Genomic DNA, 17,068 nt, shown 5'->3' with positions numbered 1-17,068 from the left:
AACAGCCAGCGGCGTATTTGGCTAAGATTTGCGAGTGTTTCTCGATCCTATAATAAAACTCCGAAGAGGCACAAGGACACCGCAGTGCTGGCTCACGCCGCACTGACAAAACGCCCCAGCGGCAGGCTCTGCTGCTTATGCACAAACTATAATGACTCGACGTATCATAGACAATCACCCGGACGAGCAAAAGAGGCGCCATGTATGTCCACATTTTGCATGTCCCGCGCTCAAGTGTAGTAGGACGAGCTCTCTATTTTTGTTTCACAGCAAAAGTGTTGTGGATCTGGAAGTGCTCAATACCGGTATAAGCATGTTTTTTTTTAGTGGTGTCCAAGGAAAACTAGATTACTCAGCAAGGTTTCATTTATAGGAAAGTGTGAGCAGTTACTGATTGATGCGCATGAAATCTTAAACTATGTCGGATAATTAGGGAATAAATTAAAATTGCTCAAGTCCTCTTTTTTTCTTTATGAAATGCTCGCGAAGTTTCTCTGCTTCAATGGAAAAATGAAAGGGTGCAAAAAATTACATAGCGGACATAGTATGGGTGATGTATACAAAAAGTTCGAAGTATAAGGGTAATTACAAGATTTGAAAATAATTACCTAATAAGTATCGTCCCATTTTCATGTGTTAAGAGGATTGCGTAGCTGTCTTTCCCGGTATCCTTGACAAAATAAATGAGGCAAATTGTTTATATTTTATTCTAATAGGAAGTATATCTTAAGCGTCGTTTACGAAACAAGTTTGTACTGTGTTCATTATTTACGGACTTCGGAGATAATTCCTTCTAAAATCATTCCTGAGCTTTGGAAGTATATTTATGAACCACGTAGAAAGCTTGCTTAATGTTAATGAAAGAGTCGACTTGCCACAAAGTTAGCATTTCCAGAAAATAAAGCTTATATTCTGGATGATTCGTATACAAAGTTTGAAAAGCGTGAAATAGTTGCGGACTGTGCAAAAAATTACTTAAGCGTGTTCTAGACATGCAGCCGTTCGGCAATGTTTCTCATAGACCTAAGAGAACTCTTCGTGAGACCAAGTTCATATTCGGCAAAAGTAGAATCCAGATTAGAGGTAGTACGTTTAAAAAAAATATAAACGTTTCTGGCGTAGTTGCGAGCGTTGAAAATAACTCCTGAATATAAATATTTCCCCCTATTTTTCTGCGTAATCAGAGGTGCGCCGTAGGTGTGCCGGGTATCCTCGGTAAACCACACAAAGTGTCTTGTTTATATTTGTAAGAAGCTTGTTATGAGTGCGGGGTAATTATTGCTTACGCAGTAAATTATATATGAAAGAGCTGCTCAGCCTTATAAATGTGTTTTACCAATGACACGAAATTTAACCCGCCGCTCTTGGAGAAAGCTGCCGCCAAGATCAAGTTTAATGAAAACGACTAATATGCGTGTGATGTACATTCCGCATTGATTTATTCGGGGCTTTGTAAAACATGCCCGGAGAAAGTGTTTGAATGCTTTACACGGCAGCTTTCCCCGATTATTCCCACGGCACTGAGAGAACTATACATGACATGAAGTTCATACTAGGCTGAAACGGGTTCTCATCAGGTGGGACATGTGTATGATGTTTGGCGTTCGTTGGATGAATATGAGTGCTGCAAGAAATTATTAAACATTTGCTTTCTTATTGCTTTTTTCGCACATTCCACGAGGCAAGTAGTAGGTTTCGCTTGTGCCCTGTGAGAGAAAAAGTCTCCTTGTTCATGTTAGGTAAAAAGAAGCAGGATGTGAGTCATATGTTGAAAAAAAAATTCAAGGTGTCTAAGCAAATTGCGGCCTTTGAAGTAAATTATTCAGTCAAGGGCTCCGGAGTAGTATAAATGTGTTTTACGAACGTCAAAGAATTTACCTAGCTCTAACGAAAGAGGAGATTGGAGATCAAATTCGGTGAAAATGGAGCGAAGATTATGGCTGATGTGAATACGAAGCCAAATAAGTGTCGGCGAAAGACAGCATTTTGCCATAAGACATGTTATGCAAGCGCTCGAAAACGTTGATTTTTGTTGTCGTTTTAAAGTTTCACTAAACAGTAAAAAGATATTCGGGGTGTGTGAGTCAGTTTTTCCTATAATACGATAGAATTCACTCTTACCACGAGAAGGGAGGTGCTCGCCGAGATGGGAGAGGCACAAGGCCGGAAGACGGGTGGCGGCACCGCCTTGGAGTTCTCGCACCAACTCGCCTGGACGTTATGGATTAAAAACAGCGTCTACTGCGCACCACTACTGCGCAGAACTTTCAACGACTCTGCCTCGGACGACAACAGTGACACCCGCCTTGCCTCTACGCCCGCTTTCGTTCAACCTGCGTCTACGTGAGAATTGTCGACCGAGTCTGCAAAGCTTAGTATAGAAAGAAAGCAGGGAAAGGAAGAAAGAAGTTTCGAGAAGGCAAGCAGCCTAACGGTTATTAATGGAGAGAGCAGATCCCTTAGTGGAGCGGGCGCAGGTTTAGGCGAAAGAAGACCCAGACACGCTGGGCTGCCAAGCGTGCCATTCGGCTTAAGCCTTCGCGTGTGTACAGTAATGCATAGAGACTGGTGCGCGCAATTCCATAACGCACATCTACCGTTTTAAGCTGCAGTAGGTAAAACGGTCAGAAGCTCGCAGCTACGGTGGTACGCTTCCCCGAAGCGTAAAACAAAGCGAAAACTCGTGACACAAATAAAATAAAATAAAATAAAAGCCCGGGAAACCGCACGCCAATTGGCGCGTCACTTTGTGCATCACGTTTCCTTTCTTTGATGCTATTACTTTATTCTGTTTGTTGCTTAAATTTGCATTCCTTTGGGCTTAGTATGTGCGTGTTAGTGGGTAAGTGAGGCTTAAGCTCCACGAAAGTCCGGAAAAAGAACTGCTTTCGCAGTCGGTCTAATGCGCAGTTGCGCAGAAAACCCCTCTTGCGGTCTGTCCGCTTCCCCGGGCTTCCCACTTTTCCAGCGCGAACTAAAATTCACTACACCAGCTGAAGAGGCCTGTACGCGCGCGTGCGCGCGTGTGTGTGTTTTTTATTTCACACCCGCCGTTCTGTATTCTGCAGATAAGCGCCACAGCTATTTCACTGCCACCAGCACGAACAAAACGAATACGCGCCCGATAGATCAAACTGGAACCGTTCTATGCCCAACCTTATTTTTGCCAGTGCTTCCTTCATTTTGACTGATTTTTCTGTACGTCTTCGTTTTTGGTTGTTCATGCTTTCTACTTTATTCACCCCTCGAACGTTCGCTTCAACCCCTCTTCAATATCCCTCTCAGGACGAGTGGGGTGGGGACGATTGTTTGGGCATTCCCGTCATGACTGCACTTAATCCATATGCGCATAACAACATGGCTCCAAACAAAACAGGAGCAGTTCGGAGGCGGCGAAAAACACAGCCTTGGACAATAAATATATAGAGGGAGAGCTTGAAACTTTGCGTGAGCATCTCGAATTATTTTTGCCTGCAGAGGTTTCTAGAACACTGCGAGCAATGCCACAGGCAAATGCGGTGTATAAATATCCAGAAAAAAGGCTTTCTAGAAGCACATGTCGAGCTCGGCGAGCGCTGTGGTTGGAAACAAGGGTGGCAAATCTCCTTGCCGCGTAGGCTCGGCCTATCAGGACCTGCCTTGTGAGGGGAGTCTTTCTTCTACTGCATGTCTCTATTTATTTCTCTCTATCTGTGACGCCGAAAACATGAAGTACCTTTGCACCTTAAACAATTGTGCCTTCAGGAGCCCTCAAAGCCTGTAAACCTGCTGTAGACACAACGCAAACGACAAAAATTGACTAGCGTTCATGCATTTGCGGCTATTCCTCCAGGGAAACTCATTAAAAAGGTGGCGCCTCAATATTTTTGGCTGCTTTATGTCCGCGTCATGATTCAAAGCACGCATGACACATGCAAACGTTTTCTTTGCCTTCTCAATTTTCGCAAGGTTCCCTTTCGCTCTCTCTTTCATCGCACTAATCGCAAACGTGAACTCTCACAGCATGCGTGCGTTGGCGGGGTAGTACGGTTCCATGGACGCCGTTCTAATATTCTAAACGCTAAACTTCATCAGCGTATTTCACGGAATGCAGCGCACAACGAGATAGAAATGAACGCTTTCGTACAGCAAGACAACGAACTTTTCTGCATATTTTACTTCTCATTTATCCGTCATCGCACTGTCACGATGTGGTCGGTGAGGAGAACTCTGGCGAGGGAGCTCCGTCACATACGCGCGGTTCCAAAACAATCAGCGAGAAGCCGGCTGCAGCGTCACTGAATGGCATTATAGTTGGCGACGTCGATACCGTAACCATGTTTCCCAAATGAACAAGGCACACCCCTTCACATCCTTCGGTGGCGGTGCAAATAAAAGACACGCTACGCGCATGGGACGATGACGCGTCCCCGGTGCGCCTACAAATACAAGCCGCGCTGCTTCTGCCGAAATCGCGGATAGCGGAGCGAGCTGATTTTTTTTCTCCCGCCTCCCTCTCCCGCCAACGTTCCGTAAACGTGGCCGCTGGGCCGTGAAATTGAGATGCGCCGCTTTTGTCACCCTCCCTCTCCCGTCAGGACACGCGAAATCGCTTCATAACAGAGCAGGCACATTCACCTTTTCACCGCCTGTTTCCCCACTGCCACATAATGCCTTTCAGGGAAGCCATCTGCGTGCTCGAACCCAATGCATACTCGAAACTGCCTGGTACGTGACTGCAGCTATGATGTGTAGAAGGCACGTTAACAATCCACATATAAGGAGGATTGCTTTAGCAGCGCAATCTCAAAATATGAGCGGTTAGCCGAGGAAGCGCCTTCCTATGTCTGGCCAGACGCCACCATCATTAAGCATCTATCATGAACCCCGCGCCAGCAGCTTCAGAAAGCTATCGACGAAGTGGGGCTTATTTGCGTAGCATTGTGGCCCTTGAAAATAATGCATAATGAACCTAGTAGAGAAAAACAAGGCGACACATTACAAAGGTAAAGCTGGCGAATTTTCGCACACATCGAAAGGTTATGTAAAGCGAACGTCTGACTCAATACAAGCATGCAAATACCGTTCTGGTGGTTTAGCTCGGACAAACATTGCTTGTAGGATCCAAATGGAAAGTGTTTTTAAATTAATGCGCATTAACCTATGAAATTCAAGGCACCCCATCCAGATATAACTAGCACCAGCTGCAGTTAAATAAAAAAGCTGTCTAAGGGGTGTTCTGGTTTCGTATAACGGCGGCTGCATATATACAGAGATGTGACATTAATGAAAAATTATTATATGTAAACCTACCTGACTGTTTGAAATGCTACTGTAATTGCTGGTTGGGAAAAGACAGTTGACAGGTGAGCAAACACGCAAAGAGAACGTATTATAATATCTATCAATTTCAGACATCATTAATACCTGTAGATCATAGCAAAACTAGGACCATTATTTTAGCAGATGGCGTGCCCATGGAACGAAACTCTCATGACACTGCAAGCCCGATTCAAGCTGCAAGTTTGCTTAGTGCGCCCTTGTCTTTCGGTCAAAGAAATGACAATGAGAAAGCCATATAGAATGTATTGCAAATTTTCAGTAACGTAGCGCAGAGCATACCGGTGACTCTGACCACACCAGTTTCATAGTCATCTTTACACGAGCAATTTTACGCACATTTACGGAGTATACTCAAGCTTACGCTTACAGACTGAAACCGCCATACAATTTCCTGCTAGTTTTCAGCGTATCGTTCGGAGAAAATAAAGCAAAATGGAGAAGTGCAAGTTCGTTCTGCGGATCAAATTGAACGGTATGCCAATATAAAAGCCGCCAGCTATTAACCAGCTTCACTAAATGGCGATCAGATGGGAAACGTGTTGAGATAAATAGAGAAGCACATCCAGAAGTGAAACGAAGACGATGCCTTTAAAGAAGACGGAAGTTTATAGTGCTTCGCAGGAATCTGCGGCTCACGTACTTCCCGTGGACGTGAGTGTGGGGCCCGAAAATGAAGAAACCACAACCGAACGGTAGGGCACGCGCACAGGTGTAGAAGCGGGAAGCCAACCACGACTCGCATCCGAAGAAGTACATCAGAAAAAGGGGAGACGGAGGGAGAGAGAGTGAAAAAAAAAGAAAGGAAGGAAGGTGAACCAAGGTGCCCCTGATAAGTCGCGAATGCAGTAAATAGCATCTGAGCGAACAGAAGACATGTGATAGAATGTCGAAGTGGCCGAGAGGCGATACTGCGCTTACAGGACAGAAATGCTCAACGAAAAGACGTTGTAGGTCGTTGCCGTATGAAAGGGAACGCTTGACGATTCAAGAAGCAGGACTTGAAATGGGCTCACACACACTCGCTGTGCACAGCATGCTGTGTTGCCTGACAGGAGAATGGCACTACTCTCAACCATTCTACAAGTATCAGCGGGGAAATACCTCAGCCACTCGTGGCTCATCAGAGAAACAGAATGAACGAAAAACGGGGCTGACCGACTTGGAAAAACCGATAAAATGATGAAGGTTTACTGGCTTATTGCCTCTCGGCTGATAACTCCAGCATGTCATTCAGTAAGCCAGTCTTACCATTTCATTCCGCTCATTCAAACCTTGTAAAACGCGCAGTAGTAACATCGTGTTTCAACAATTTCTCTGATGAAGGCATGTTACCACAATATGGAAGCCAGTTTCAGAGATCAGGCCAAGCGCCTGGCAGATTCTGGTTACCCAATGCGTATGCTCACTTCTGTAGCGGAGGGCTTAAGCAGGAAGTGCAAAAACACGTCGAATGGAGGCCATGCCATGCTAGAGGAACGAAAGTTGCTGCGGTACCATACATCCATTGCATTTCACATAATCTCAGAAGAATAGCCGCAAAATCGGGGGTGGACGCGGTTTCCTCTGCCCCTGAGCGTCTACAGAAGCTCTGCAAACAGGTTAACACAGAGAATAACAAAAGGCACCCATGTTCTACTCAACATCGCGAACAATTTGTAACCTGCACTCATAACGTTGTCTACGCCATTCCACTTCCATACGGAAGAACGTATGTTGGTCAAGCCTACAGATGCATCAATGCGAGATTAAAAGAGCATCGATCTAACGTCGCTAGGGTAATCTGGGGTCATTTGGGTATTCACTGCCGAGATTGTTCCTGCAAGCCCATGTTTGAAAGCACTTTCATTCTGTATAAGGGCTCATAGCACGATGATGAGGGAGCTTGTGGAGGCCTACGAAATTGCGAAATTAGAGCAAAAGTGCGTATGCAAGCCTTCGGTGTCGCTATCTGAAAAGCAGATACGATTCCTCGGATTATCTTTGTGACCGTTGCAGTACATGTTTTCCCCATACCTTGCACACGTGTGCGGTTCATCGAAATGCACCACTGAATGTTTTTTATTTTTTGCTGTTACGTTTGTTTCCGCTAGCACGGCATATGTTTATCGATGCGTGCGAAAATAAAATATATAGTTGAATGTGAAGCGCTGTGTCTGTGTATCTGTTTCTTTCTACGTCCTCGTTCAGTCGCGCTTATACACTCTACCATGGATTCTAACCAACTAGCCCGCCAACGTGTTTTAACCAAGCAGTGTAGCCCGACACTATATTGCTATCACCTGAATAAGTCATGTATACCCTAGTGTGTGGTATGCAGTATCTGTGCACACGCTGCACAATGTAGTAGCGCCACAAGGAAGTGCGGTACTTTCTGCCACTCCCTTTGGAACGGAAGGTTACAGTCCCACAACGGGAGGTTACAGTCACCTAGCCTCCTTGATCTAATCGGACGTGAACTACAGGGATAGCTTTCTATAGCCTTCTGTCTCTCTTTCTCTCCTGGATAATTTATCTCTTTCTTAAACATCTGCATCTATGTGCATTGTATAATTGCCAATACCTGTAACGGATCCGGTCCTATCAAGTTCTTCCCTGATTTTTTTTTTCTGCCAATAACACAAACTTCTCTTACTCATCTCGACAACTGACCAGTTGATGCTTCCCTCTGGACACGCTGCGCTGTCCAGCGGTGTCACGACAAAATCCGTGCATGTCCTCTGAGATGCGATAATCTTTGCGTTTCTTTCGTTCATCAAAGAGCGACACATATGCAGTCGATTTGTGCGTTTTTTCCTCTATTTCCTCTCTCTTATTGTGCGTTTTATTCCTTTTTTTTACTAAACAGCGACATGTACCCAGTAAAAAATTTGACGCGAAAGATATTCATTTAAGAGCGGTTCTTCCCCAGTAAATTCGTGGCTCAGTTAGCCGTAGCGCGTGTCTGCTGCGCCGAGGAAACCGTTTTAGTAGTGCTGGTTCGATTACATCCACCGAGGAATTTTGAAGACATTGCTTTTTATTGATGAGGCCGAGGAAAACGGTGACAGCCATAGATAGATACCGGATAGTGCATGAAGTGCTCTAAGGATGCAACTCGCATTAAAGAAGCGGATCGCAGTAACTGCGCTAAAGTAATTAATATTGGCATAGGTAATTTGTCATAATGAAGTATGCTACCTTGAGTAGCTCTGGCTCGATGTTTGACAGGTATTTTTCACGGCCTCTAAACCATTGGAAAAATAAATTTACAAAAGCAAATGCACTATGCCTTTTTGAAGGTGCTCTGCAGCCTTTCTATTGAAACTTGTGCCCCTGAGAGAAAACACAAAGAATTGTATAAATAATCTTGTGCGTTTGGGTAGCTAAGTGAAAAAGAATAAAACGTGACAGGTCACTCAAAACAACGGCGAGAGTTACGGTATGGGTCTGAGCCATTGGAAATGAGGAAAAGCCGAATATCTGTGCAGCCTCAGAATGAAGCTGATATTTAGATTCCTAGCCTGCGTTTTTATATGCGAAGAACGTAGTTCTGTAAGATCTTACGGGCTACATGCAGAAATTCCTTGCAAATTAAAGCTGTACTCCGATCCCGTGGTTTCAAAACTTTTGCGCCTTACTGTAAAATTTCACTGTCACTACGCGCTTCGTCCACCAGTCGATATGGTGGAGCATATACAGCTTTTATTGGTAATGGTATACTAAACAACACTAAAGGAACACCCTGCAGTGACGTCATACATGTTTACGGAGTCATAGTCGGGTCTATTTAATTTTCAATCTCTGCAATAGGCCACATTGTGTTTTACATTAACCAGAGGTTAAACTTGGCAAGTTTAAATGCCGTTTTGGAGCCCCAATGGCCAAAATGTTCAATGGGAGGTCTGTGACGTGTCACTGACGTAGCGGTGATGGGTTTCGGCACGAGATTTGAACGATAACAGTTTTTTCTTTTTTTCTTCTTCTGACAATCAACCTATTTCCATGAAATCAAGGCAGCTTGAGTTTTGAAACAATGCGTTATTGCTCTAGAATGATTTTGCGCTTTTCTTGAGTATTCTTTTACCTAATTGTTTACAAAGCGTATGCCTGGCAATAATTTCATGTATAAATGTCTGCCCAGTAATTACTCTGGGAGCAATCAGGTCCTCAGCAGCACACGCACAATTGCATGGACATCTAATGAGCCCATTTAAACATGCGCACGCAGTATGGCGCATCTTCATAAATTAATCTAGAAGCTGGATACGTCACAGGAATTGTAGTTGGTGATCACATAAGATCCACGTAACCGTGGCGTGTACTCATAATAGATTGTGCTGCCGAAAGCTGATTTCAATAAACACTCCGTGGAAAAACACGGGAGAGTGCATGAAAGGGAACCCTTGCAATGTCTGAGAAGCAACGGCAAACCACTGGGCTTATCCGCGCAGAGAGGAGCTGAATAGAAATGGATAGGAGGGCTGATTTTACGGCGTGGGGTAAGTTCTTTAGCAACATGATATTTGTATAATGTTCAACCACTTCACAGGGGTGATAGAGCACATGAGAGCAATACGCATTAGCACATCACCACCACCTCTACTTTATATAACCCATCCAATCTCTTACGTAACGTCAGCACCTACGCTGTACTTGGCTTGTGTGTTGAATGTGTCACATTATAAGGTGACATAATTAGCTATATGTTGTGCTTGCTGTGAAGAAAACGAGGCTTTAGGCAGTAATCATTGAGCCAGTAAGAATATTAAAAAGCAAAAAAGAGCTCTCTGTCACACTACGTTCGTGTCTGTATTACTTTAGAAATTCCCAAGCCAAAGCACTTCCGACCGGACTTTACATAATATGCTGTCTTGCTTCTGTACGCCTTCCCAGTGGGCTGATCTAAATCATTTTGAAAACTCTAGGCCATTAAATGGAAGCTGGCAGCCAGCAAACGCAGTGGCGCCAAACACAGTGCCAAATGCACGGCTCTATCTACACTCTTATTGAGAGAGCGTTTGCCTCAAATTTTTTTGATGGTACATCTTCATAACACTTCATACACAAATATACAGGAACAAATGTGTTACTGGTTTCCTAAATTCGCGGTTGCACGCTGCATGTAAAGTGCAGGCTAAATAGTTACCAAAGGTGTCTCACTTCATATGCATGCATGGGATGTCTGACACTGCAAATCTACAGGCTTTTCATGTCCTTCCCCTTTGTATTTGCACTTAGTGCAGTGCTCATGCGAAGGCGAACAGCTGTCATGCAGTGTTTCTTTTCGTGTGTGCCTAATTAAGAATACAGGCTGATCATTTGGCAGCCATACACGTATATCATATGGCACACGGATGTGCTGGGATCGATAGTATGAAAGCCGTTCTCAGGTAAATATTTGCAAACGGGTCACCTAAATAAATGCCAGCTCAGATTGTTACAGACAGTAAACGTCACCATAGTAGCGCTTACAAAGCAACTATACAGCTGTTTAAGTACCAGCACTCAGATTGCCCTGTAACAAATGGCAGGCCCACTTACCTGTCTGCTGCAGAGCTACACTGTAATGCATATATGACGGCAATGCCAAAATCACTCATGCAACTGTGGGCACTGTCTCAATGTCATTTCTTGCTTTTGTTCAATGTAGAGTGCCTTGTAATATAGCCACAAGCAGAATGCGCTATGACATGAAGCAACAAACAAGCATATAAGTTCCAGTCCGGCAAATTCTGTGTTCTGAATCAGTTCCAGTAAGTTGTAATGACTAGTGGCTGTGAATTCTTGCGTGCTATTTCTGATACACCTTCTCATGTTTCTTGCGGAAACGTTTGTGCAGAGCCCTGTCTGTAGATGCACTCTCATTACAAATATCTTTGTGTCATGCAGAGTTTGGCGTTGAGGAGATTCGTAGGGTTCTACATGGACTCAATGATAGATCCACACCAGGGCCGAATGGCATCTCCAACAAGGCGTTGCGAAATATGGATGAAAGATCAATCGCATACCTCAAAGAGGACATTAATGAAATTTGAAAGAATGGAACCCTCCCATTACCTTGGAAGACTGCTCTCGCAGTACTCATCCCCAAATCTGGCAAAACACCTAGCGTTGCCAACTTGAGGCCCATCTCGCTTGCATCCTGTGTGAGTAAGGTAGCGGAGCACGCGGTTCTGAATCGACTCTCCCGCTTCCTGGAGAATAACGACATTTACCCCCATAGTATGATAGGATTCAGACAAGGCCTATCCCCACAAGATACCATGAAACTGATTAAGCATCAAATCATAGACAACGACTCTAGCGACACTCGAGCCGTTTTGGGACTTGATCTTGAGAAGGCCTTCGACAGCGTTCTACATTCGCATATCCTAGCCTCGATATCTCGGCTCAATCTGAGTGAGAGATTTTATAACTATGTTAGATCGTTCCTCTCGGATAAGAAGGCTACCCTCCGGGTGGCCGATTTCGAATCACAACTGCTGGAACTTGGAGAGAGGGGCATCCCACAGGGGTCAGTCATTTCCCCCCGCTTATTTATTATAACCATGGTTGACCTAAGCAGAAAGCTTCTCGAGATTGAAGGCATCAAACACACTATGTATGCTGACGATATAACTATATGGTGCACAGGAGGCAATAGACACTCTTGAAGCCTATCTCGAACCCACCTATCTCAGATACTCGCCCTTGAAGTCCAAATTTTTGCTGTACAGTCCCAAGAAACGCGGTCCAAGGCCCAAGGGATGGACATCGTTAGAAGACAGAGACATTAACTTATATACAATAAACGGTTGCCGTATACCCAGAGTCGATTCAATCAAGGTCTTGGGCATGATCGTTGAGTCAAGGGGTACAAATGGCAAGACTGTACGTAAGCTAATTGCTAAAACGGAAAGTGCTGTTCGTTTAGTTCAGAGGGTATCAAATCGGCATCATGGACTCAAGGAGGATAAGCTCATTCGACTAATGCATGCCTTCGTTCTGTGCCACTTTAGATACGTGGCAGCCATGCATCGATGGAAACAGGCAGAGCGGGATAAATTGAATGCACAGCTTAGGAAGATTACCAAGCGTGTTCTCGGGTTACCCGTATGCACATGTACAGAGCGCTTAATGCAGCTTGGCATTCATAACACTTTTGAAGAGATTGCAGAGGCCCAGGAGCGCGCACAGCTAACTGGCCTCACAACAACGAAGGCAGGGAGATCCGTCTTGCAGGAACTCGGATATCACCCTCTTAGAGTAGCGGAGGAGTTCTCTGACGTTCCTCCGTCGATTCGTGAGAACATTATGGTCGCGCCAATACCTAGGAACATGCACCCCGATCATAATCGCCGTAGAAGGAGGGCAAGGGCGGCCAACCTCCTTAAGCTAATACACAGTGATCAGCGACAGGTCAGCTTTATGGATGCCGCTTTTTGTAAGAGACGTCGGGCGTTTACCATCGTCACTGTTGATGGTAGGCAAGGAATCGTCAATGCGGCCTCGGTTCGGACGAGGGACTCCGAAATAGCTGAACAAATGGCTATTGCACTAGCCCTGCTCGATAGCTCACGGGATGTCATCTAAAGCGCTTCAAGATCTGCAGTCAAAGCATTTGAATAAGGCACCGTTTCAAAACAGGCCATCAGACTTCTTGGTGGCAAGGCAATCACGCACCACTTCATTTATTGGTTTCCAGCCCATCAGGGTCAGATAAAGGGTGCTCCTCCCAACCTCAACGAGTCGGCTCACGGGGCTGCACGTGAACTTGCCCACCGCGCTACCCTCGACCAATCGGAAGCCGACTCCCCAGAGAACAGAGACACGCCCTCCACCTGCAACGAGATTACTAAATACTAGTATCTCAGCCGTAGAACCTACTGTGTTCCTCATCCGCGCCTCAGTAGAGCTCAAGCATGAACGCTCCGCCTACTACAAACGAATACCTATCCGAATCCGTCGCTCTTTCATAAAATCTATCCGGATACTTACACCAACGCTACGTGCCACGATTGTGGAGATATAGCCACGTTAGACCATATGCTCTGGTGTTGTGCCTGGTCACGCTCTATCAACGCTAACAGCTCAGCCAGATAGGAGGCGGTTCTCCGCAGCCCTCTTCTGACTGACCAACTCTGGGCTGTCCAGCAGGCCCACGATGCGGCCGAGAGGCTCAGCCTTCCGGTTCCCACGTGGGAGCAGCCCACTTCGTGATGACTCACGATCTGCAGGACTTCTTTAAACTTTTACCATACCATACCATACCATGCAAAGTTTCGCTACATTTGGCCTGTAAGCAACATGTACATGCCTTTTTCCGTGTTTGGAGACACGCACACACTTGTTTCAGTTTCTTTAGACAACAGTGACTTTTATTTCTGGTGACGGTATTTGCGCTCTGTACATACACATTCTTTTTGCCGGTACTATTCTCGTCTTAAAATAAATATTTAGCAATAAATTAAGATGCAGCAGTGCATAGTACCTGCTTGAAAATATGCTGGTGTTGCCTGTACACCAGCCAGCGACCACTGAGAAATGCGACAAAAACTGTGCTACAGAGGAACAGTGGCCGATATCGCTGCTTCAACCATCAAAAATGACTCGAATGTGCAGCATGGAACAAGGCAGGCATGGAATTTATGACTTGGTGCCCTGACGCAGAACTAGTCAATGAGTTTCTAGCACCTACTTTATCCAATTGTGCCTGTTTTTTCCCACGCTGTACCTTCTAATCATAGTAATACGTACTCACTCTAACTTACAAATGGCGGAACATCACAAAATGGGCAGTGCGTCTGTTGATATGCTGAGATTTAGGTGCTGAGTAAGACTGTGCCACATACAATGGCCGCCATTATGCACACTGAAGTTTAACGTACACAAAATGAGTTCTGCTTGCGTTTTTCGCATACACATTTATACAGATGCTCTCACACATTTTTACACCTAGCTCCCCCCTCACACACATACATACACTTGCACATTTCGTGGACGCGCACTCTACAACGTCTTGTCTTCTGGCAGGTCCTATAATTTCCTAATTATTGCAGCACGGCATTCCTTCTTTGGCACACACAACATCCTCTTGCGTACTTTGGTGGCCTTGTCACATAAACTAAGATTCTTCATTTTTTCAGCAACGGAAGGAAGTCACTTGGTAAGCACATCACATCAAAGCTGAAACAGTTATTTCCTCTGGCGCTTTCGTCTTTGCATCCGTATGTGGCAGTATCACACTCGGCGATTCAGGTGCAGGGCCCTCATTGAGCTGGTATAGTCATATCGAGGGTAAATGAGAAACTTTGCTTGAAGATCGACCATATTCATGTCAACCCATGATTCAAAGGTCCCCTGAAAAATGAAGTAATTATGAAAAATAACAAACGAAAGATTAGCACGATTTATGTGACCAATTTGTGAAAATCTACATTTTATAAGATCTTCATTTTCACTGCATTGAATTAGTTGATGTGGCGTGATCACTGATGAGGTTGATTGTCTCGAAGTGTTACACAGGCTGTGAGTGACGCCATGTGCACCACATTGTGTGCGTTACGTGCCTGTTATGTCACCAATAAATCTAAAGAGCCCTTCTCCCCGATGCCGCTGAATGAAGTAGCTTTTGCTGCAATAGATCGGTGGTGAGATTTGACATTGCTGCAGAGAGATGCGCTTCTCACCTTTGCAGTGACAAATAATGCTACCGTGCGGTTGAGGCAAAATTTACATTTTACAGCGATAACAATTATTTAGATACTTCAGGCGCATTTCCGCTGTCGGCGTTGCCGTGATGTTCTGCATAATTTCCCAGTGAGGTAACATCAGAGCCACGCACCGTGTGCTGTGGGTGCGAGTGAAAACGTTCTAAGGTGAGCAGGGAATGGTGGCCCCATCTCACGCACACAAGGGAAAAAAACGGGGAGGAAGCGCGTCGTCTTCCGTCTTGTGCAAAGCATCGAGGAAGAGGGGGGCATTCTACTCCGGCGGCGGCTGCGTGTGGCACAACTGAGCTCGGCTTAAAAGCGATCATCGCTGGGTAGCGAGTCCAGGCGCCCAGAGGGCTGATAGCTTTCTGTGCGCTGTGTTCTCACCGTTTAGTTAGCATTGAAACGAAAAACGTCGAAAAGGTCAATTCGCTTGCTTCTACTGGCGCTCTTCCTCGCGCAGGCGTTTCGGCAGCAAGTGTCTGCGGACATCGAGTGATATGTGTTCCTGTTTGCATGCGTGCGTGTGATACCATTCTGCCATACGGCCGATAAAACTACTATCCTTACTTCATGTAGCTTGCTAATAATTTGCTATCTTAATCGGTGCTTCATCTTTCGGGTTAAACTGCAATGTTCTTTAGTGGTATCCATTTTAGGCTCATCATTATGTATGCGGCTTGCTGGGGCTTGCAGATAGGATAAAATCATGCATGATATCAAAATAACTTAGCTCAGCTTGTGCAACTCCACCACTAACCAAAAGTTTGACTTACAGCTAGAACACAATTCACATGCGTGGTGTCGTAGAACACAATTCTGCAATTCACATGCGTAGAACACAATTCTGCAGCGTAGTTGGGGCGGCATGTTTTGGTTTTCTTAAGTCTACCAGTACTTCACGAACTGTAGATTCAGCGCATAGGTTATACGTATCATACACATAACAAGGTTCCTAGAGAGCTGGCCCTCTAAGACGCAGAACGTACTTCGTTTACACAGACTACCCAAATTCGCATAAAACGCCCAAAACACATAATTTAGATTTCTGACCAAATTATCATGGTGGTATTTGACCTCCCCGTTCATCATAACGCTGCAAATACATTAGATTCTTGTTTCGAGTGTTTGGCATGACCTGACATCAATAGCCTTGTATGAATACCAGCATTTCAAAGTTTCAGCGCTTACTAAGCAGTTTTGAGGCGTAACATTAGTTCACATGCGTGAACAACGAGTACACGTTTTTGCACACTGTGAGCTGTCGGCTAAGTAGTATCTTTGATGCTTTTAACTGTGTATTGCTACTGCTATTATGAAAATAAGTTTAACCACGTTACTTACCTTATGTCTTGTCTGAGTTGCTCCTAGCCTTTTCATTGTCAGAAACGCCTACCGCCGTGTTGTTTGAGTGGCAAGGTTGGCCAGTGACATCATATCAACTGGCTATTTTCCAACTCCGCTTCCCTGATATACTCGGAGTCGTCGCCATGTCAGAAGGGTTGTCATATATTGGGAAGTTTTGTTGCTCGTACGAGCTCCCTAAAATAAGTAGGCGGCAAGCTCAAGATAGACCAAGCTATGACTTGCCTTCGCTGCAGATACACAATACAGATAAGAGAAAAGGTTTTTTTTTCTGTGAAATCAGGAAGAGCTGTATTGCTCCTGAGGGAGGTGAAGAAGGTAGTGGTAAGCACACCTCAAACGGAACGTGAGACACAAACATAAATTATCGTCTTTACATTGTTTTGTACTTTATTTGTACAAGTTGTGAAAGGTCCTACACATCATTTTATGCTGCACATTCTCCACTGAATTGCGAGCCTAAGTGATTGAGCTATCATGGTACATGGTTTGTTTGCATGTAAGGTCTGGATAATCTTTTATTCCCTGTTAATACTTTCTCGTGTTACTATCTTTGTTTAAGCTATAAGCAGTCGTCATTCTCACAGTTGTTGATCTTGGCTGTTCTGTGTTCCTGATGGCGTTAGGTTTGACCACTTTGACGCCTAATCCTTGCCGATCTGCAATTCGCAAGAGAGCTGTTTTGAGCGATTGCATAGGCAGGCACGGCA

At 44.9% G+C, this 17,068-nt stretch overlaps 2 protein-coding genes across 11 annotated transcripts in view; one reads left to right on the top strand and one right to left on the bottom strand.

Moving 5' to 3' along the window:
- LOC135902034 (uncharacterized) overlaps nucleotides 1-17,068 on the top strand; it is a 436,762-nt gene that overhangs the window by 385,683 nt on the left and 34,011 nt on the right. The window lies entirely within an intron of this gene.
- The window catches only part of LOC135902078 (roundabout homolog 1-like), a 124,626-nt gene continuing 121,238 nt past the window's right edge, over nucleotides 13,681-17,068 (bottom strand). For both annotated transcript variants that reach the window (XM_070537067.1, XM_065431991.2), the window contains 2 exons: nucleotides 16,338-16,535; nucleotides 13,681-14,640 (listed from right to left, as the gene is read on the bottom strand). In XM_070537067.1, coding sequence (XP_070393168.1) covers nucleotides 16,432-16,535 — 104 coding nt within the window. In that variant the 3' untranslated portion in view covers nucleotides 13,681-14,640; nucleotides 16,338-16,431. The remainder of the gene's footprint in view (nucleotides 14,641-16,337; nucleotides 16,536-17,068) is intronic.

This window comes from Dermacentor albipictus, chromosome 4 (genome assembly GCF_038994185.2).
Source record: "Dermacentor albipictus isolate Rhodes 1998 colony chromosome 4, USDA_Dalb.pri_finalv2, whole genome shotgun sequence".
Lineage (NCBI taxonomy): Eukaryota > Metazoa > Arthropoda > Arachnida > Ixodida > Ixodidae > Dermacentor > Dermacentor albipictus.
This window is presented reverse-complemented; position numbering and strand designations above follow the sequence as displayed.